A 22,788-nucleotide genomic window follows, 5' to 3' on the forward strand; every position below is an offset into this window, starting at 1 on the left:
CGGCGGGCCCCGCCCCGCGCGGCGCGGGCTGATGAGGCGATGGGCGCGCCGGGGCGGGCGGTGTGAGGCAGCGCGGCGTGCCGCCCCTGCCATGCTGCTGCCGGGCGTGCGGAGCGCGGCCCGCCGCCTGGGCCGCGACCTGCCGCTGGCCTGCAGGGGCTGCAGCCGCGGTGCGGGCGGGAAGGTGAGGGGGCACCGGGACCCCAATGCTCGGGGTGACCCAAGGCGGGAGCGGGCAGCCATGGGTGCGGGGTGTCTCTTCCTCCTGCTCGGTTCCACAGCCGGTGCCCGGCTCGGGGTCGCTCCCCGCGTCCAGCCCCGGGCTTTAGCTCGCAAACCTGCGGAGCCGGGGTGGGCGCCTTGTCCGCGGCGGGGCGGCTGCGGGGCGGCTGCGGGGCTGGCCCAGGGGAACGGAGCTGCTGCCGGGCAGAGCCGCCGTCGCTCCCCAGCCTGGCTGCGCGGCGATGAGCGGAGCGGGAGCAGCGGAGCTCCTGCCTCCTGCTGCGTGCAGCTGGCTGGAGAGCCGCGTCTGGCGCGGGGCTGCTCTTTTGTACTTAAAATCACACATTGAAACAGGTTTTGTTCTCTGCGTGGTGGGCAAAATGATTGTAGCTTTAGTTATACTGTGTCTCTTTTCTTCTTCACACTTGGAAGTATTTGTAGTGGTTGTGGTGTCCTGGTTTACCAAGGAGTTGCTCTGTGCATCGTGTTAGATAAATACATAAGCTGAGTATATGTGGCAGTAGCTACGCTGCAAACAGTGTGCTTGCTGCCTTTCGGATGGGTCTCTAAATTTGCTGTTGTTTACATCACTGTGTATCCTTTCTTAGGGTCTTGTTCTGGGAATCTACTCAAGTGAGAAGGATGGAGCTGCTGCCCTGCTCACTAGTGCAGGAGATGCTTTTGATAGACTTGTGTCTGGAAGGCTGAGAGAACTTGTGTCCATGTAAGTGTGTGATCAGCTGCTGAAATAGATTCAAGTACCTACAGACACCAATAAGAGCAATTATTTTTTTTTACAGTTATTAAGTGTTTGTATCCGTAGCACTTCCTAGGCTGGTATTTGCTTCTATCAGGCCAAGCAGTTTGGAGAGGAAATCCTTTGGAAAAAACAAGCACTGAGGAAATGTGCAAAGTCTTCACAGGAACTGCCCTTTTCTGCACATCAGCACCAAGCAGAGTGTCCCAGAACGGTGTTGAGGAGCACTGTGGGGTGTGGGGTGAACGTGGTGGTGTAAGATTTATCCCAAATAAGGACTTCTTTATTGAAAGAATCTTTTTGCATCCTAGATGTGGGCCACCTTTGAAGAAAGGCAAAACACGCATATTCCATGGTTTGCATCAGGTATGAAGTTTGGGTTTTCATGTGTATATTGAGTAATGTGGGAGGTTTGCCTTTGCATCTTACTTTAAGCTGAGTTCACTGCTGTGCTTGTATAAATACTCTGCTGTTCTTTGCCCTTCATGCCTCTCAACAAAAGATGTGGTTCTTGTGGGGCATGCAGAACAGGAGGTTTCAACATTTGCATGGCCTTTTGCACAGTCCTGTGCTCCCTCCACTGTGCTGCAGGTTGAGGAGACGTAAACAAGTCTGCTCCAAAGGTGGTGTGCTCTGAATAACTGCTTACTGAATGAGCTGAGTGAAGCACCACAACAGTTCTGGATCAGACTTCTATTGTGCCTCGTGTGCAGGAGGAGCGAGCGCACAAATGTGCACTGGAATGTGCAAAGACTTTCCAGACGTGACAGTTCTAACACAAGGTAGTCCCATCATAGGCTTTAATCAGATATTTTAAAGTCATGTGCTTGACACCTTCTTCAAGCAGGACTTCTGGTTGCGCAGACATGATATATCACAAGCGTATGAGGTCGGAGTTCACCTGCTTAAAGTTAGGCTTTTGGTGCTACTTGAGAAGCCCTAATACGTCTAATGCACCCACGTGGGGCTGGCAGATGTATGATTTGTGCCTTTTTGGAGTAGTACCTAGAGGCTGGGCAGACGTGTAGTATGACACTACGTGTCCCTGACCAAGTAATTGAATCTTACATTAGGGTTATTTAAGTTATTTTAAACAAATCAATTCATAGTGAGTATTGCCTACCATGTATAAATCCTGTGCAGAGCCCCAGATGGGTAACACTGGACTCAGTAGAAAGGCTCCTGGAAATTTCATGGAAGTTGAGTCACTGAAGGTCCCATTATTCCTGTTCTGCATACAGGATGGCCTCTGCAGTGAATAGCAAGTCTCTGCAAGAGAAGGTGGTAGAATTTGACTTTATGCACTCTTGTGTGTAAAATAATGATAACTAAAAAACTGCTAACTTGAATCCCTGGTCTTCTGGAAAGCAGCACTGGTTTCTGCATCTTGTGGACTAAAAGACTTTACTATGGTGTAGCAGTTTGAAAGCTGTTTGTTAGAATCTGACAGCACAGCTCTTGTGGTGGAAGGGGAAGCCTAAAGTTAACTTTTCTTCAGAGCTGTGGGAAATGTGTTCACATATATAACCTTGAGTTTTATACAAATTTGACTTCATTCTTAAGAGGCTCCTTGAAGTTATTCCTTCCTTTTTGCCTTCCGTTTGCAGCTTAGAAGGCAAGCATTTAGTCTGCTGTGCTGCATTACTTTCCTGAGTTCTGGAGCTGTGTACCTTTGTGCAGCTTTGGTTTGTTACCTGGCAAATCATGCCAGCTCGGCTCCTTAGCTGAGGTGATAGGCTCAGCTTTGGAGGTGATTTTATTTCCTTGAGCATAGTAGTAGTGTGGACAACAGAAGAATTGGTTGCATGCCTGTGGCAAATGATGGGGAGTGCAAGACAGTGGCACTATGCTGGCACTCTTAACGAGGAAATGTATGTAACATAAAGTACTGAAGGTGTTTAGTGCTTGGTTTGATCTGGCAAGTAAGGTCTTTTAATAACTCTCTGCTGTGGCTGTACCAATGAGTGAAGTGAATCCATTTGTGTATCGGCTTCATCTAGGACTTTCCAAGTGTGGTTGTAGTTGGCTTGGGCAAGAAGAATGCTGGAGTTAATGACCAAGAAAACTGGAATGAAGGCAAAGAAAACATTCGTGCAGCTGTTGCAGGTTGGCTCTTCTTACATTTTCTTAAGCATTTTGACTGTAAAACTATTGCAGTGGTGCAGCAAGTTCCATTTTTGAAGAGTGAGTCTAGATATGATTTTGTTTTGAAATGCAAAACCTTCTGCGTGGTTTGTTAAATACACTTACTTGTCAGTGATACTCATGTAAATTTTTCCTTAGTGAGGAAGGAGTTACAGGGTGTGTAAATCCATCTGCAGTCAGGTAACTGCAGTTACTGAAATCAAATAACTTTCCTGAACAGTGTGAAAAGGCACTTGTTTAATTACTACTGTTGTGAAGCTGGAGAGTATCACCAGTTCACTTTATGCTCACACTGTACTTCAGTATGCATATATAATTGGTTTTGTCACTCAGTTTGTAACAGATATTTGTACTATAAACTGGTATCTTTCAGAACATCAGTAGTATGATTCAGTATGTTACCTGTTATAGGCAGAGGAGGCCTCTCTATCTCAATCAAGGATGACTGCTGCCTCTAAGTGTCTATAAAACAAGAATAAAAAGAGTTCTCGCCTCAGAGTTTATAATCTGTGACTGGAGGTCAGTCACACATGTGTGACAGCTGTATACCCCACAGTGCTAGCACACCTTGTCTTAACAGCTGCCAAAGCATTGTGAAGTTATTTGGGTACAAAATAGAATTTATGGACATACTATTATTTTGTGTTTGTTTATGAAAGTGTGTATAAAGTCATTTAGAAGAAAAGAGCAGTCATTCTTAGCAAAAACCCTAAATTACAGCAAATTTCTCATACCTGTAGATAGTCATAATCTGTAGCACTCAAGATAGAGCTTTTCTTTGATATAGAGTGAGCTTAAAGGAATGGGAACAAGTGTGGGCTTTCGTTTTTATTCTTGTGAATTGTCTTAATCATTACAATTCCTCAAGCGATACTTTAGTTGAAATTTATCAGTATATGGTCATTGCATTTTTAATTATTCTACTGCATGATCTTTGTAATTGATGTACTTATCAGCTCGGATATCTTGAGTTGAAATTATTTTTCCCTTGAAATGTCATATTGATTACCAGAGAGACCTGTTTTGGTGTTCTGTGCAATACTCAGCCTGCTAGTTCTGTACTGTATTTTCAGTTGGCTGTAGACAGATCCAAGATCTGGAGATCCCTTGTGTGGAAGTAGACCCCTGTGGAGATGCTCAAGCAGCTGCAGAAGGTGCTGTCCTTGGATTGCATGAATATAGTGAGCTGAAGCGAAAAAAGAAACCTGTAGTTACTCCTCAGCTTCATGGAAGGTGATGACAAAAGGAAAGCTTTTTTAATTTATTTATAAAACTGTGTGCATGTTAATGCATGAGGAAAAACACAAACCTGGAAGAATAGGGCTAGCAGCAAGATCCTTCTTCACTCCCATTCATTTGAATTTCCTGAAGTATTTTACATTTCAGTTATATTTATAGTGTTTGCTCCATACGTTTTGTGAGTATACCATGTTCTGAGGTTAAGGGTAAATAAATGCTGCTTCATAGAAAAGAAGGCCCAGGATAAAAGTGAAAGTAAAAATTACTTGAAGCATAGTTGGGATGTAGAAGGACTTCTGCTGGTATTGTGTGCCAAATAGCAGAGGTATTTCAGACTCCATGAATGAAGAAATCCTTTTGAGAATCAGGAAATGCTGATTGACACTAGACCATGCCATCATGGATGTGTCTTACATAGTTCATTTGTTATATTTTCATTCACAGAGTATAATGCAAGGCGAGACGCTCGTGTGCTGCTGGCCTCTGAGCAGACATCACTGTTACTTGAGAGCAGAAAGTAATGTCAGAGCTTTTGGTTCCAAAACAATTATCAGAGTTGACTTTGGACCATCCCTATAGGATAATCTGTCACGCAGAGGAGGAGTATTTCCCATATGTACTCGATACAGGAACAAATCCTTCCTCGTAAGGAAGTTAGTGAAATAAAAGTAAAAACTCTCTCAATTTAAGCATGTCTTGATAAGCTACCTGCAACTCTTCCCATTCTGTGACACAGCAGATAGTTTAGGAGATAGTTACATTTACAGTAAATAAACATTTCCTGAAAACATGGGTGGTTCTATGACCACTTATGACACTGGAAGTAATTTTTTTATATGATAATTTAAGTTGGAAAGGACCTGTGGAAGTCGCCTAGTCCAGCTCCAACTGGGATTAGGGATAACCTGGAAGTTACATACAACTTTAAAGCTTGATCAGGCCTTTCTTTAGTCCAGTCCTGGGATGAAAATTCCACAGCCTCACTGGCCCATCTGTTCTAGTATTTAACGACACTCATGGTGAATTTTGTTTTTCTTATGCTCTACTGCAGTTTCCCTTGTTGAATCTTGAGACCACTGTCTGTTACCCTCTTACTGTGCAGCTCTGAGATGTGTCTGTCTTTGTCTCCTCTATAAACCCTATTTAAGGGTAAAGACTGCAATTAGATCTTTCCTAAGTTTTATTTCTCTAGGTGAAACAACATAAATTCTCTTAGCTTCTCGTGTGCCGTGTGCCCCAGCTCCTTACCCCTCTGAGTCTTCGGACTTTCTCTGGTTTATCAGTATTGGTTCTGTATTCAGGAACTCGAAAGTGGACATAGCTAGGTGCAGCCTCACAAATGCCAAGGAGGTAAATTAATTATTGCCCTTAATATGTTGGCTAAACTCTAATCCAGCACAATACATGGTTGGCCTTTGTCACCAGAGTAATGCACTGCTTATTCCTGTTCAGCTTGTCCACCAGGATCCTCAGGTTCTTTTCTGCAGCGTTGCTTTCTGCCTTAGACAGTGTCCAGCCTGACTTGCACAGAGTTGTTCTGTCCCAGGTGCAGGACTTTACACCAGCCTTTGTTAAACTTCACGGTGTTCCCCTTGGTGCATTCCTCCAGCTTGTCAAGGCCCCTGTGAATGGTGGCCGTACCCTCCCTATTTCAGGTGCTCCCTGCAGTGCCATGCTGTCCGTGAACTTCCGAGGGTACTTTTCATTGTCCAAGTTGTTGATGAAGGTATCAGCCTCAGTATCAGCCCTTGGGGAACACCACACGACTAACTGCCAGCTAGACTGTTCAGCTGTTGTTTCCTATCTTCTGAGCCCAGCAGTTCTTCAAGTTTTTCACCCATTTTGTAGTCTACCCCTCCAGTTCATGTTTTCTCAATTTGTCTGCAAGGATTCTATGTGAAAACCTTGTTAAAGCCAAGATAAATGACATCCACTGGTTCTTTGTGCCAGTCCTCTCACCATAAGTCAGGCAAGTTGGTCAGGCATGATTTACCCAAAACAAATTTATGACTGTTTCCAGTGACCATCTTGTCCTTCATGTACTGGGAAATGGCTTCCAAGATTACTTTCTCCATACACCTTTAGGGGATTAGTCTAGGATTATTGGTTTGTAGTTTCCTGTGTCTTCCTTGCCATTCTTAAAGATTGGGATTTGTCCTTTTCCAGTCATTGGGGACCACATTCAGTCACCATTTCAAACTGAAAGAGACCAGGCTTGCAATCATCCCTGCCCGCTCCCTCAGCACTCCTGAATACATGTTGCCTCATATCAAGGACTTTTGTACGTCCAGCTTCCTTAAGCAGTCCTAAGTCCATCTTCCTCTGCCATGGGTAGTACCTTTCTTCCCCAAACTCTGTTGCTAAGCATGAAGAACTGGGGAATCTGGAAGCAGACCTTAATAATTATTAAGACTGATGCAAAGCAGGCATTGAGAACTTCAGTCTTCTCAGTGTTCCCTAGGTTGCCTGCCCCATTTAGCAAGGGAAGATCATTATTCTTGATCTTCCTTTTGCCTATGATGTACCTGTTGAGGTCCTCTTTTTGCCTTTCCCACTTGCCAGTTTCAGTGTCAGCTGAGATTTGGCCTCTTAATTCCATCCTTCCATATCCAGGCAATGTTTCTGTATTCGTTCTGGATTCCTTCTCCACTGTGTCTTTTGAGAGGTGGAATACAGCTTAATGCTCTGCATTGTGATGGCTTTTAAAATGAGTCAGTCAGTTCTGTGTTAGTAAAATGAAAAGTTTTGTACTGGCAGTGTTGCAAAGTAACCAGAGATACATCCCCACTTCCTGTACAGGCAGCAATTTGAATGTTTGTTCTGTCGTTTGTTAGGGAGATGCCTTGAGGGCACTGTGAAAGGAGATCCAAGTTCCACTCATATCACAGAATCATATCTCAGTAAAGTGTAAAACAGACTTGGAGGCTTTATATGGTAAATAAAAACTTTCAGGTTTTAGTGCAATTACAAATTTTGGAATGGGTATTAAACCTTGTACTTAAGAATTTAAGCCAATCTCTGACTCGTAAGGATTTGAAGAAGACTTACTATGTTAGACAGATAATTTTACATCTCTCTGTTATAGGATTCTTCTGACTTTCTGTGAAGCATTTGGCACAGACTAGCACTAGAGATAAGTTCTACAGTAGATGTCCCTTGGAATTCATACTAAATTTGTTGTAGTAAGGTTACTGTGACATTCATAATTGCCCCAATTTAATGTTGCCATATTTTCAGACAGGAGAGAACAGATGGATGCTGACAGCATCTTACTTTTACAAATGTTTGTCATCCTGATTGTTGTATGTTTTTGTTTAGTGCTGAAAATGAAGCCTGGCAAAAAGGTGTTCTCTATGCTCAGGGTCAGAACCTCGCTCGGTACCTTATGGAGGCTCCAGCTAATTACATCACTCCAATCAAATTTGCTGAACACATTGAACAGAAGCTCAGAAGTTTCAGCAATGTGAAGGTCCATATAAGGTAAATTCCAAAACATGATTTCTCTGTAGGGTAAGATACTTTCCAGGTTATTCAAATAATTTTCTCTTTGCCACTTAAAATGACAAAAACAGGGGAAGTGTGTGGCAAAGAGGTACAAGGGGCACCCAGACTGCAAGTTATTCTCAGTTTTAGAAGGTGAGTTTCTAGTTTGCAGATAGGCAAGATTTACTGTGACACAGTGACATGATTCACTCTCAGTTGGTCATGCAGCCAATTACTGCTGTAAAAGGGAGCCTAATGAAGACTCAGCGACTAGAGGGCAAATACTAGGTACTTTTTTTCTAATATCTGTTGTTCCCAAATGGATTTTCTACATACCTTTCTGTTTTTTTGGGGTTTTTTTATTTGGATGTGATAATTAAACATTCTTTATTGCTGTTACTGTTGTTTGGAGGGGTTTTAACTTTTAAAAATGTTGAGATGGAGCCATAAAAGCCTTTGTAATTGAATTTGCACAGCTAATGCTGCTTGCCTCTGAATTTCTAGTTACTGCTCTTTGGTGGAAACTGGTTCTGCAAGTGTTGGAGGCTGTTTTGTTGAAAAGCAAAAGACTGAGGGAAGTCAACTTTGCTATCAAGATGGCTAATTATGGACAGAAAGCTAAACTGCAACCTGCTGCAATATTGTCACTTCATATGCCCTCAGAGACCACAGGCTTATGGGCAAGTCAAAGTTTGATGCTTCTGACGCAAAAAGTGTAGACGAGCTGTTGTTTGTTTTGTTGTTTGGTTGGGTTTTTAAACAAGGCAAAACAAAACCCAAGCAGCAACGTTGAGGAAGTGATTTTTCTGTTTCGCAAAACAAGTAGTACCTGTTGATTTAAATGACAGCCTCCCAGATAACTAAAATGAAATGAATAGTTTGTGTATGAACCTTCAAGGATTGTGATTTCTTACAAACAAACAAAATCACCTTGGTCAGTTATTCATATGTATTTCTATTCCAGACCAGAGTCTTGGATAGCAACACAACAGATGGGAGCATTCCTTAGTGTTGCTAAGGGTTCGGCTGAGCCTCCCATCTTTCTGGAGATTCACTATTCGGGTGGTGCTAATACAAGTGAGCGCCCGCTGGTGCTTGTAGGAAAAGGAGTTACATTTGACAGGTACGTGTGCTAATACTCTAGTGACTGGAGGGGGGAAATGCCTCCCTGCTATTCATGTTCAATGGGGAGATGCTTTTTCTTTGCTCAGAACATCTTCCAATGCCATTCCAGTGAACTTGCCTTAGATAGTAGATTGTGCTGCCTTTCCTGGGAATAAGACAAGCTTAAGTGGTTGGACAAAATAGGAATTGATATATCCTTGTATTGTAAGCGGAAAATGGAAATTCTGCAGAAAGAAGACAAAGAATGTGCTATTTCTTTCTTTTTTTTTTTTTTCTCTTTTTTTTTTTGGCCTGAGCAAACCTCTAGATGAGGAATGTACATGTTTAGGATGCACTGTGGCACTGGACACTTAGATCGTGCTTAGGGAAAGAGAAAACAGTTCATGTGTTGCAGCAGTTCCTTGTAACTGCTTTTCATGTCACGTAACTACTGAAGAATTTGTCAGTCTGTTCCCCTTCCATATGCTCATTTTACCAGGTGTACTATTTTGTTCTTGTTTTGTGCTCTTCTGTTACTCTAAAGGCCACTGAGTTAGTCCACTGCAGAGTTTTATGGCGTCCTAGTTATGAGGAAATAGTTATGAGGCAATAAGCTGGGGACATACTTTGTTAGAAAGGAGCCCCCAGCTGCCTTGCTTTCCATATGCTTACTAGAGTGTTGCAGGAACCAAGTCTAGCATTTACTGATATTTGGTGCTGAAACATACTGTTGGGCAGAATATTCTCAACATATGCAACATGAATCTCCTCCATGCTGATGGTACTTGTGCTGTGTGTTGCAGTGGTGGCATTTCACTGAAGCCGTCATCGGGTATGGATGCGATGAGGGCAGATATGGGAGGGGCAGCGGCTGTCTGCTCAGCCATTGTGACAGCAGCAGCTTTAAATCTCCCTCTTAACATAATTGGTAAGTGTGTGTGTGTGTGTGTGTGAGAAGCCAGAAATCTGAATTGTACAAGATTTTGTTTAGACAGTAATGTTCTAGATCAGCACTGGTCACGCTCTTACAGAAATGTCCTTGCCTCTTGCAGACCTGCTGCTCTCCTTCCCTTGTTCAGCCTCTCTTCCCATTTTGCTTGCTTTTCACACAGTTACTGGCTTTGCTTGAATAAAATAGTGCAACATTGAATTCAAATTTTGAAAGCATGATCTTTACATCTTAGGAGATAAATAAAGTGAGTTAAATAAATAAATAAAGTTAATAAACTTACTTTCAGTGAGTTTTTCAGAAGTCCTGATCCTTCATTGCAAGAAGGAGTGTGGAGACCTGTAAAGGCAATTAGAAATTAAAAGGAGTTAGCTGAGCTACCTCCATGAGTATGTGCCACAGCTGAACAGGAACAGGGATCAGCTTTTGTTTCCTTGGGTGAATAGCTCAGCAGAAATCTAAAGCAGCCAACCCAAACCAGTCTGTTGATAGTACTTTCAAGTCCGAGCAATGCTTATTTTTTCTACAAAAATGTTGCACAGCGAAAATTAAATGAGCTGATTCAGGAACCGTGGCAAAACCAGCTGGGGATGACATGTAATCCATTCCAGGATGTTTTACGTTTGACAACCTTGACTTTCAGGGAATTAGTATTTTAGTCACTTTTATTCTTCAGCCAGTAGAGGGCAGCTAAACCCACCCTCACGCCGTTCCTCACTCAAAGTGTGCACTGGGAAGGGCGGAACCAGTGGAGCAAAAGTCTGTGTACGCAATTCCACGGAAGAGTGGTGGTCCACAATTCGCGTATTCCTTGTTTTCCTTGGGAATGGTGGAGTGTCTTTCATCCTATTATCCCATTCGTAATTGGAGCTTTGAGGCTGATGCTCTCTTTTGCTCATCTCTATTTGCTTTTCTTACGATTGGAGTCCTATGGTGAGTCCTTGGACCCCTCTTGACATTACACAATGTGTAGTTACAATGGGCAGAGCTTGAATGGCTCAGAGTGTTAGTTTGAGAAGTTCTTAATTTCAGAAATAAATCTCTTTACATGCGACTAAACATTCACCTGTGGAAAACTTAAGATAATATTTGCTGCTTCTCTGATCTCACTAGTCCAAGCATAAAGTAGAAGTAAATCCTAGTGGTAAAATGGTGTAGGTGGGAGAATGTCGTGGTGCAGCATATAGAGGAATTTCCCTGATTGAAAACTGGACCATGTGTCTTTCAGTAACCAGGAAAATTTGGATTTTTGAGCATAAGTTCAAGGTGAGAATAGGACTGTTTCCTTAAGGAGGTGTTGAGGATTTTTTCCTAAGTGTTTTTTCTACATTTTTTGTGAGAAAGAAACTAGTAATTCACTTTTCTTTTTCTCTCTGAGGTTTGGCACCACTCTGTGAAAATATGCCCAGTGGCAAGGCAAACAAGCCTGGGGATGTAGTTAGAGCCAAAAATGGAAAAACAATACAGGTATGTATGTGAAACGTGGGGTTTTAATATTTTTAGCGAGTTGGTTTAACCAATCAAGTTATGGCTGCAGTCAGAGGACATGTTTGAGAAGACCCTTTAGAAAGATAAGCAGCACAAATACACTGTTCTTAAAAATGTAGGCAGCATGTTAATTAATTAGAAATTGCTGTCACAGGGTTGTTTCAAATATAAATATAGATTGAAGAGATGAGACGTTTTACAAGTTGCTAAGAAAAGCTGAAAAGTGCAGTCATTTACTGCACGTGCTAGAAAATCTGGTTTTAGCACAAGAGGTTGTTACAGTGCTCATAAATACAGGTTCTCTGTCAGAATGAAGAACATTAATTGCTTCCAGTGACCCTTCAGGACACTTCCCTCCTATCTGTAGTTAGACATAAGAGTATTAGTTCCCTGGTCACGTAACTAAGGCCTTTACAGTGCCAAGCTCCTCGGGACAATCAGAACTCTGAGTCATATGGGCTGTTGGTTGCCAAATCGGTACCCAAAATACATATTTCATATTTAATCCAAGCTGTTCCATACTCATTTAATAGATTAAATTCTACTGCAGGTCACTGTGCTATAGATCACTGATTTTGTGCAGAAGTAGATGACTTAATCAGTATTTGTCTGTCTGAATTTCTGTGATTCTGCATCTTTGACTTGTTGAACCTTCTAGTTTCTTGAGGTTCTTTTCCCAAAACTGAGTTCAGTCACCCCGTGGTCTGAAGGAAGAGACTGGGCACATATTCTCCCACCAAGATGAAATTTGCATGGCTCAGAGCACACCATGCAATTAATCTTGCAGAATTCATCATCAGTCTTCCCTGAAAGAGGAAAGGAGCAAGGGGGTTATTGATTTTTATTTTTAAGAGGGGAAAAGCTTCAAGCTCCAAAGAGAAAGCAGGATAACAAGGAGCTGTTTCCAGGCATTCACCTGTGCTATGGTACCCATTCCTCCTCAGCTGCAGTTTCCATGGGCCAGATCTCTGCTTGCTCTGAAGCAGCTCTTGGGCTCCACTGGGGCACATCTCCAGGCTCTTCTGGGGCACAGAGACCCGTGCAGAGAGGCTGCAGTGCTGAAAGATCACTTGACCTCAGCTACAGACACACTTTTATTTTATAAACATAACCTTGTATCGATACTGTCTTTTTCCTTTTTATTGTTTTGGGTTTTTTTTTAGAGTAAATTTTGGTTAACCTGGGGCCTGTGGCAGTGCATTTATAATCTGACAGCTATTTAAGATATCATGTTAAGAAATAAGTCAGTGAAAGGGATGTTTTCAGTAGTTAATCTGTTTTTACTAATTTTGCACCTGAAGGTAGATAACACAGATGCAGAAGGAAGACTGCTGCTAGCTGATGCGCTCTGTTATGCCCACAGCTTTAATGCAAGGGCTATTGTGAATGCTGCAACACTAACAGGTAAGCAATCTCCCTCCCCTGCTCATTTTGCAAGTCAGTTCTTTGTTACTTTCATTAATTGGGCTTAGTTTCATTAACTGGGATTAGTTACAGTGTGTAGTTAAAGCCAACCTAAATTCAGAAGCAACCGAGATGATTTTACATGTTGTAGGACAACTAGCACAGCTTATGCTCTAACAACTTGTACAGTGTCTCTTGGACTCTTGAGGGTATTGGCATGTAGCAACACAGATGAACTTGGACTGGCCCAGCTGAGCTGGAATTAAGCAGGAAAGCCTGTGCAGGCTTGGATGTTTCTGCTCAGTGTTTCCCAGTGCTTCCATTTCTGAGTTAAGCCTTCCCAGCTCCTGAGGCCATATGACGCAGATACTGGTGTGCTGGTGGAAGAATCCTGCCAGATTCATATGGCACTGGCCATGGTAGAGCCAAAGTAGCTTCTTTGTGAAGGGCTTCTTGAATATTTGAGCTCTGACCTAGCCTGCACCAGCTCTTCCATCATGTGAGCTAGCTCAGCTCTCCATGATTCTAGACAATAGAATAGGAGTCATTATCATCTTCCCAAGAATTCGTTTGACTGAAGCATCTCTTATTTTACGTGCAGTTTGCATACTTTCAGGCATAATAACATGTTCTTTAATTGTTTCATCTCTACAGTTGTATATGAACGAGGTTATAATTCAAATTTAAAACCAGCATTGTGTATGCATCTCATGAACTGCCATGGGCAACTGTAGCTGAAATGAGGGCAAACGTGGGAGAGTAGTTCAGACAGGAGTCTACTGTGTTGCTTAATGAATATACTTAAACAAAATCATTATCTTTCTATATATTCTCTACTAGTGCTTTAAATTATGTTCCATCCATTTCACCGGTTCAAATTCTGTGGAAAATTTGACTAGACAGAAGGGAAGATGATTTTAAGATCATTTGCTTATATAAAAGTATTCTCATATAAAAGGTGTGATAGAAGTTTACTTCCACTATAGATTATTCTGTGTTTGGGATCCTTGGGCACCAGGTACAGAGGAGGAGAGCTCCTGGAGAAATTTCTTTGACATACCTTCTTGTTAAACTACTTTTTTTCTTCTTTTTTATTTCATCTCACTGAGAATTGAGTGTTTGCATTACAGAAGCAGTTCTGTGGCATCAAATAAATATGTATGTAATCCCTCTGGTTTAGGCATGGGTTAGTATCTATGCAAGTGAAATTCACGAAAGGGAAAGTATCAGCTCAAAAGTTGTACAGGTCTCTAAATTGCAAAATTTTCACTCCCTTATACGTTCTGTATGGAAACAATAAAATTGAGACTTTTGGGGGGGACACACGGCTATTGCTGCATGCATCCTAATAGAAATATTGCTAAGAAACGTCAAGCTGAAAACAGAAAATTGTAGTTTAATGAGATAGAGTATAATTTTTTATGAATTCTTGTATTAGATTATACAGATGTTTTAACAACACTTAAACTTTTAGAAATGCAGGTGTACTAAAATCTTTAGTTCTTGCAGACTTTAGAAATTCCTGATAGTGGGAATTAAAACTGGAAAGTTCTGTGAGGAGTCAGGATGCAGAGGAATAGCTCAGGTCCACTTTGTGGTATAACCTTGAAGGTGTGTTTCTGTAGGTGCCATGGATGTTGCACTGGGGTCTGCTGCAGCTGGAGTGTTCACAAACTCATCTTGGCTTTGGAATCACCTTTATGAGGTAGGCCAGCTGCACTGTTAAATCATAGCAGCAATTCAGTAATAGCTGTTACTGAAAAGTTAGTGCATTACTGAAAGTCTTACTCTGTGCAGATCTAAAAGGTATATTGTTACATTTTGAAATCTGGTAGGAGTGGTGTTAGTACTGTACCAAAATAGAAAATAATTAATTTTGACTATTAATTACTAGCTCTTTAGTGAGGCTTCATATCATACAGCAAAGAGCATACACATCATCTCAAGGATCTGCATATGCATAAGCTCTGGCTTACTGAAAGGAATTGACAGAAGTGGTAAATGCTCCATCCCTGGCGGTGTTCAAGGCCAGGTTGGGCAGAGCCTTGGGTGACATGGTCTAGTGTGAGGTGTCCCTGCCCATGGCAGGGGGGTTGGAACTAGATGATCTTAAGGTCCTTTCCAACCCAAACCATTCTATGATTCGTTCATGTTAAAAAGAGAATTGATCTTGCTTAACAAGAACACCAAAATTCAGAGGGGCCTCGTGAGTGGCAGAAATGCGATGGCCAAAGGAAGTCTCTGAAGGGCAGATGGGGGGGGGGGGGGAAGAGAGGGGGGAAAGACAGTCTTTAGATTTTTGCCTTTTGACTAACACTGAAGTACCTAAAAAGTAGGATTCACTACTTTTGAACTACATTGTTTCATTTTGCAGTGTATTTCCAAATATCTAATGCTTTATTGGGCTAAAGATTTTTAGACTAATCAAAGCTAAACAAAAATAAGCACATGTGATTTTAGACTAATCAAAGCTAAACAAAAATAAGCACATGGGCTTATCAATGCAGTTAAAAAAAAAAAAAAAAAAGAGAGGAAAAAAAATTGCCTAAACTACTGGTGTTTGTGTTTCAGGCCAGCATTGTGACAGGAGACAGAGTTTGGAGAATGCCTCTTTTTGAGCATTACACAAAACAAGTAACAGACTGTCCTCTTGCAGATCTGAGTAACATTGGAAAGTACAGCAGGTAAGGTGTACCGGTATCCTTCATGTGCCCCTTTCCTTCAGTGTAGTCCTTTAATGTTTGTGCTGGTGGTGTTGCTTTAGAAACAATACAGTTTCTCTGCTTCCCGCAGAGCTGGAGGAGCGTGCACAGCTGCGGCATTCCTAAAGGAGTTCGTGACTGCCTCCCACTGGGCTCATCTAGACATAGCTGGTGTGATGTCAAATAAAGATGAGGTGCCCTACCTTCGAAAAGGCATGGCAGGGCGGCCCACAAGAACGCTGGTGGAGTTTGCAGCTCGACTGAGCCAAGACAGTCACAATACCACATAAAATACTTATCCTAAATCATCCACTCTGCCTTAAGAAACAAAATCTGGAAAAGTATTATTCATTTTAATTACAGCCACAAACTACAGATGCATTTTATAAATCATTACTTGGGTAAGAGTATCTCACCTTTGAGATTTCTTATCCCCTATTAAGCAGCTTAAAATAAAAAATAGTTTGAACTATTGAGATACTTAGTATCAAAACATGATGATGGAAAGCATCTGACCTCCTATTTTATATGTAAAGTAGGCATAATTATTGCAAACAATAAATCTCTTATTTGGGGGTGTGCGTTGATTGAGAGGATTAACAATAGATGGAGATCATAGCAGTGCCTCAGTTTGGGGTGAATCACAGGTGCTGTGAGTGGTAACTTTGTAAAGGGGTTTATAAAAGTGCTGTTCTCACATTTTTTCCTTGGAAAAACTAAAATTGCCCTTGGTGTGTGTTGAGGTAGAAATGATGGGCTCTTGCAATTAGTGGGGTTAGCCTGGCTTCAGCAGTAAATTATGTAGTGAGTCTTCAACCAGTGCCAACACCAGTGTGTATTGTAACTGTTTTACAAAAGCTAATGACTGCAGCTTAGAGTTTGGTGGCTTTGGGGTGGGGGAACCTGCCACCATTCCACACGATGTCTGTCATCCTGCTGCTTCCCTTCCATTGGTGTGAGCCTGTCGGGCTCCAAGCAGGGATGGTATTCCCAGAATCAGTTCAAACGTCAAACAGACTTGGCGATTACCACGTGAGGCGATGCATTCTTGAGAACTGGAGGGATCCGGGCACTTTTTGTGAAACACTGGTGCTTAACAGGTGCTGCTGAAGGGGTGCTTACCGGGCTGGGCTCTGAGAGGCGCGGCAGGCAGGGGCTGGAGAGACAGTGTCCCGCTGGGAAGCGTGGCTTGCTTTCCCTGTTTTTAATCTTACCCGTGTAACACGGCGGCGGCGCCGGCTCCGCGCGGAGGAACCGGGTCTCGGCCCTGGTGCGGCGGTCCGTGAGGCGGCGCGGGGCGGGGCCGCGCCGGTGCCCGCCCTTGGTTGCCGCCCCTCTGCGCAGGCGCGGCCGAGCTGCGCCATGGCGGGCTCGCTGAGCGGCATGTTCGGTAACCAGCCGCCGGGGCCGCCGCCGCCGGGACCCCCCGGCGGCCCCGGCCCGGCCGGCCTCATCCCGCCTCCGGCGGGGCCGCGCAATCCCAACAACACGCTGGTGGACGAGCTGGAAGCGTCCTTCGAGGTGTGTGGGCCGGGCTGGGGGAGGCCGCGGGCGAGCGCTGCCCTCCTACTTACCTCCGCGCTTCCGCCTCTCGCAGGCCTGCTTCGCCTCGCTGGTGAGCCAGGACTACGTGAACGGCACGGACCAGGAGGAGATCCGCACCGGTGAGGCCCCGGGGCTGCAGGTGCCCAGCGGCCGGGCCGGGCTCGGCCTTCGGGCGGTGCCGAGGTGCTGCGCTTGGCTGCTCGAAAGCCGTGGATAGGCCACGGTTTGATTGTGCGGGGCTGGGATACCAAGGGGCGCAGCTGGGGCTGACTCGCCATAAAGCTTCTTGTAAAGTTTTGTAGGTGCCTTTGGGCTTTGCCGGGAGAGTGTGTGTGCCTTGTCGTTCGAGGCTGAAAGAGGTTTAAAAGCTTTCACTTTTTATGTTTCCTTGAACGGCAACTCTTGACGTAACTTGGGATTGTTCACACCTCAAATCCTGTGTTCAGTTCTGGGCCCCTCACTACAGGAGAGACATCGAGGTGCTGGAGCAGGTCCAGAAAAGGGCAACAAAGCTGGTGAAGGGTCTGGAGCACAAGTCTTGTGAGGAACAACCTGGGGTTGTTTAGTCTCAGGAGGAGACCTTATCTATCTCTACAGCTGTCTGAAAGGAGGATGGAGTGAGGTGGATGTTGGTCTCTTCTCCCAAGTAACAAGTCACAGAACAAGAGGAAATGGCCTCAGGTTGTGCCAGGGTAGGTTTAGATGGGATATTAGAAAAAATTCTTCACCAGAAGAGTCATCAAGCATTGGAACAGGCTGCCCAGGGAAGTGGTGGAGTCACCGTCCCTGGAGGTATTTAAAAGCCACATACATGTGGCACTTAGGGACATGGTTTAGTGGTGGTCTTGGCAATGCTGGGTTGATGGTTGGACTCCATGATCTCAAAGGTCTTTTCCAACCTAAATGATCCTATGGTTCCCAGGTGGGATGCTATTCACGTCAGTGGGAGGTTGTGTGGGTTTATGTTAGCGTGCAATGAAATACATAGTTCAAAACCTAGGAGGCTCATGTGACACATCATGAAGCTATATGAAGCAATAATCAAAGGGGGGCAAGGAAGGCACAGACTGCTTAGTAGCAATGCTTTAAAACTTGTGTGACAGGCACCTCTAGGGCGGGCATAATCAGTTCTGAACTGGTATGAACAGGACGTTAAAACATGGCCCCTGACTACTGTTCAGAAATGAAAAGCTTTCGAAGCTTGACCCTCAAGTGCTGTTCAAAACAAGCATAAATGCTTTTGAAAACTCCTTTCTGGCTATTGGGTCATACTCGTGTGCTGGAAAGGGGCAGCTCTTATTATCAAAGCAGTAGTGCATAATATGGGAAGGCAGAATATTCTCTTAAGTGTGCCCATATTTTAGAACGTTTCATTGAGCCTAAAATGGTTTCTTTATTCAACCAAGTGTCACGTTATTTTATCGCTCTTCGTCATTGTCAAAAATGTACTAAAACTTGGAAAAAAGAGTTGCTGTCTTGCACCTTTGAGGGAAGTTCTGAATGTTTGCAGTGTTTTACACAGAGACTTAATGCACATCCTGGATTTAGAAATACATCATTTTAATAAAGCTGAAGATTTTCTTTCTAGAAAATACTGTGGAAAGTGTTTTTAATAGCTTCTTTTTTGGAAGTTCCTCTCTCTGTTTTGTTGCTTTATGTTTAGGTGTTGATCAGTGCATCCAGAAATTTCTGGATGTTGCAAGACAAACTGAATGCTTTTTCCTACAAAAAAGACTGCAGCTATCAGTCCAGAAACCAGAGCAAGTCATTAAAGAGGTATGTTTAAATTGATTATCTCTGTTGTACTAGATCAGGTAAGCTGTGCACCAGTACTGAATCACCTCGTTCACATCAATTTTGGGTTTCTCAATGTGATGCTGTATCTGAAGTTGTTAGAACTAGACTGTTAATATGGCTCTCACCATGAACCTGGAGACGCTAGATGCGTGCTGCACTGTGGGGTGTTGGAACATGGATGAGTTTCATTGGAAGAAACAAACCAGGTAGTTAAATTTTGCTGGAAGTAACGATCTCTGAAACATGTGTCCAAGGGGAGTAGAACTAGTGCATGAACAGCACTTTCCCTCTGTTTCATTAGACACTTTTCATTGTTAGAATCCCATTAAGATCAGCTTGAAAACTCACACTAAAAATGTTACATGTTCTTTGTGAGAGATGGTTTCTCTTCTGAAGACCATCTATTTACTAATATGCATTTTTTCATTCCTAGGATGTTTCAGAATTAAGAAATGAATTGCAGAGGAAAGAAGCATTAATTCAGAAGCATTTGGGTAAACTGCGACACTGGCAGCAGGTCCTGGAAGATATTAGTGTACAGCACAAAAAGCCTGCAGAAATGCCTCAAGGTCCATTAGCTTACCTAGAACAAGCATCTGCCAACATTCCTGCTCCAATGAAGCAAACATGATCTTTGATTTTACATATCTGAGTATTTTCAACAATGCAAAGCAGTAGTGTTCTTTTTACTTTGGATGCTTTTTGTATAATGGAATTTGTACTAAAAATATAAAAAGACAGTTAAGTGAAATAAATTATCTTTTTTTTCCCAAAAAAAAGTATGGATTGGTTTTTTATTTCAGTGGAAAATGGGCAGAGTTGCTATTTAGGATGCTTTCCGGCAGAAGTGTGTTTTCTAGAGTGCATCCTGTTCCTTCTAGGAAGGGTGGCCCCTAACTACATCTTTGCTGGTGTGATAGAAACACTTGCCAAGATTACTCTTTGGTTCTGCTGGAAGATTTAAATGTTTTGCGATCCGGTGATTATCTGTAAGTACCACTGTAAAAACACCCTTAGGGTTGTCTGTATCTAGGTCAGATCAAGAATGTACTTTCTTTGAAGTGGACTGTCCATCCTTTCTAGACTTTGCTCACCTCAGGAAGGGGTCTTGGGATATACAAGTTTGGTTCTTAAGAGTATGAAATGGAACTGCAAAATGCAGTCTGGGGGAGTATGTAATGCAGGCCCGATGTTACTGGTGGTGTGTCTTGTCAAGCTGGTGTAGCGATGACCAAAAATACCTACCCCCAAAATAAAGGTCATGCATTGTGGATGTTGGGTCATCAGTGCTGTCCAGTCTACAGAATTGGCTTTTACTGCGGTGCGCTATTTAGTAATCTAAAAGTAGCCCAAACCAGATTTTTGGAGGTAGAAATAGCAAAGGAGTCCTGACTCTCTATTACTAGGCAACAAGCTTAATTCATCCACATAGCCAGAAAAGCCACTTTCTAAGGTCATCTTTTTGGTGGGGACAGTTAACTATTGTAATCCTGGAAATGAGAATTAGTAATTATGCATTGAGCTTTCCAGTGTGCTTTCAAAGTCTTTGGGGCAAAGTAGATGAAAATTCTAACAAAAAAACTTCGCCCTACGCGTTTCTGGTCCTCGGAAATACCAAGGCACTCCTGGGTGTTCCTGCACACAGGTTTATCCCCTTCTTGGTTACATGTATAAAAAGTGTCTTTTTGTAAAATCTGATGCCAAAGTCTCCTTCCAAACCAAGCAGTTCATTTTAGGAAAAATCCTAGACGCTGGGATGAAAGCATCGGTCTGTAGAAGCATTCTGCCCCTCTGGCACCTTTTCACCACCACTGAGGTGCAGTGGCTGTTTTGTAGTAAGTGCTTACATCTGCTGGTTCAGTTCTTGCTGGCTGTTTGCTATAAGAAGAGGTTAGGATGGAAGCGTCCCTCTTTCCACATGTGAAATTTGTTACATAGAATCATAGAATGGTTTGGGTTGGAAAGGACCTTAAGATCATCTAGTTCCAACCCCCCTGCCATGGGCAGGGACACCTCACACTAGACCATGTCACCCAAGGCTCTGTCCAACCTGGCCTTGAGCACTGCCAGGGATGGAGCATTTACCACTTCTTTGGGCAACCTGTGCCAGTGCCTCACCACCCTCACAGTGAAGAACTTCTTCCTTATATTTAACCTGGACTTCCCCTGTTTTAGTTTAAACCCATTTCCCCTTGTCTTATTGCTACACACCTGGGCTCTGCTAGTTGAAATGAAATGGCGATTCAAATCATACAGCAGTTGAGGATGAACAGTCCTGTCATAAACACTAGGCTGCTGGTTGCACAGTTCCCTGCCTGAGGGTTAATATCTTCATTTCTTCTTCCCTCCCGGTGATGAGTTAGCTGGATGATCTGAGAAATGTACTCATTCAGCTGCTTTGCGTTTACACGGGCGTAAGAACAATATTGAGATAAAATGTGCAAGTACTCAGTGCCCATAAATCTGGAACTCTTGAGTATTTCAGTCTCACACTTCAGCATAACATAGCGCTCTTTTGCAAAGCAGAAATCGATTTACAAGCAAGTTTTAATGCTCATACTTACATATCATCCTAATTTGTCAGGCTGATACAAGAATTGAAGTGCAACAGGAACATTACTTTGCAATGCTGACTGTACAAAACAGTGTATTAAACAAACCTGAAAGTGTTTCTATAATAATATATTATAGCTTGCTATAAACATGCTATTCTTGGAGGCATACCACATGCTGTACAGCTTAAAATAAGTGTGACAAAAACCTATTAAAAACTTGAAAAATGACATTATTATATACAGAAATTAAACAGCTGATGAAGCAAACGTATAAATCTACAGAAACTACCTAGAGAAGTAAGATCTTTTTTCAGCTGGAGCCATATTGACAGGACGTATCAGAGACCAAATTGCATATTGAATCTAACAGTGGAATGGCACAGTCTCTTGATTAAAAAGTCTTTTTTTTCTTCTTTTTTCACAATGGTTGTTACAAAATCATGTTTTTCAAAAATCCATGCCTATAACTCCATAGCAATTAGCTGTAAGAGTGCAGTTGTTCCTAATTATTTACTTGGAAATTACTTTTCTTCTTTTCCTAAACCATATATTGGATCATCATTCCCTAAAAGAAAACAGAAGCAGCTTTTCTAGTACTTCTGAGAAGTATGGAAGTATCTGCTTTAAAAGGAAAAATATTTAGTAAACCATTCTTGATGTTGAGGGTCTTGGTTTTGGTCATCTTTGGTTTGTGGTAGTTCACTGCCATGTGCCCTGTGCAAACAAATAAGCAGTTAGCATTGCTTACTTACAGTCTTACCAAGATTTACTATTTTTTTCCTGGAAAAACTCAGGATCCTATGAATGGATCTGTGCTCACATGAACTGAATCAGGCCAAAAGGTGCCAGCTACAATTTCTAGCAGGATATCTGCTAGCCAAGTAATTGGGCTAACACCACTGGTACTAACACAAAGGAAAGAAAGCATGCAGCAGAGCCGAACAGCTATGGAGAAATGTTTGAACATAATTCTTGATAGCTCAAAAAACCAAAAAAGGGATGCTTTAAGAATATGAAGTCTTGAAAGTCAGAAGATGGCAGCTGCAATTCACTCTTGGAAATACGAAATGCAACTTATGCATTGAAAACATTGGATAGAAGTTTTATTTGTAACTGAAAGATTGATCTGAATATTAGCTGGCCTTGATAATCCTATTCCATAGTCCCTCATTTTTCAGCATTCAGGATGCTTTTTTAACATTTATATTAATTTTGGTTAGCTTATAGTAACAAATGTGACTTCATTTATGATTGATTCATTAAGAGTAAGGAAGAAGCAAACAAGCTACCCTCAGCCTCCCTGTATGTTTCCCTTTAAAATACAAATCTGATTTGCCTTGGCAGTCATCTGGCATGACACAGAATGCTTTTATCATTAAGATGTAGGAATTGCCAAAC

The 22,788-nt window shown here is 42.6% G+C and overlaps 3 protein-coding genes across 4 annotated transcripts in view; 2 read left to right on the forward strand and 1 right to left on the reverse strand.

Annotated features, from left to right (window-relative positions):
- The first annotated feature begins 31 nt into the window (after nucleotides 1-31).
- Nucleotides 32-16,084, forward strand: LAP3 (leucine aminopeptidase 3). Its single transcript, XM_030493208.1, has 13 exons — nucleotides 32-184; nucleotides 831-946; nucleotides 1,291-1,345; nucleotides 2,980-3,085; nucleotides 4,198-4,357; nucleotides 7,682-7,843; nucleotides 8,811-8,969; nucleotides 9,754-9,878; nucleotides 11,278-11,366; nucleotides 12,689-12,791; nucleotides 14,417-14,496; nucleotides 15,363-15,475; nucleotides 15,585-16,084. Exons 1-13 carry the CDS (start codon nucleotides 32-34, stop codon nucleotides 15,781-15,783), a joined length of 1,620 nt encoding a protein of 539 aa, XP_030349068.1. The 3' UTR covers nucleotides 15,784-16,084.
- A 720-nt stretch (nucleotides 16,085-16,804) lies between these two features.
- On the forward strand, nucleotides 16,805-19,581 carry MED28 (mediator complex subunit 28). The gene is made up of 4 exons (XM_030493212.1): nucleotides 16,805-17,014; nucleotides 17,091-17,157; nucleotides 18,702-18,814; nucleotides 19,269-19,581. Exons 1-4 carry the CDS (start codon nucleotides 16,856-16,858, stop codon nucleotides 19,464-19,466), a joined length of 537 nt encoding a protein of 178 aa, XP_030349072.1. The 5' UTR covers nucleotides 16,805-16,855; the 3' UTR covers nucleotides 19,467-19,581.
- A 1,628-nt stretch (nucleotides 19,582-21,209) lies between these two features.
- FAM184B (family with sequence similarity 184 member B) overlaps nucleotides 21,210-22,788 on the reverse strand; it is a 41,365-nt gene continuing 39,786 nt past the window's right edge. For both annotated transcript variants that reach the window (XM_030493214.1, XM_030493213.1), the window contains one exon: nucleotides 21,210-22,104. In XM_030493214.1, coding sequence (XP_030349074.1) covers nucleotides 22,014-22,104 — 91 coding nt within the window. In that variant the 3' untranslated portion in view covers nucleotides 21,210-22,013. The remainder of the gene's footprint in view (nucleotides 22,105-22,788) is intronic.

Source organism: Strigops habroptila, chromosome 7, assembly GCF_004027225.2.
Source record: "Strigops habroptila isolate Jane chromosome 7, bStrHab1.2.pri, whole genome shotgun sequence".
Classification (NCBI taxonomy): Eukaryota; Metazoa; Chordata; class Aves; order Psittaciformes; family Psittacidae; genus Strigops; species Strigops habroptila.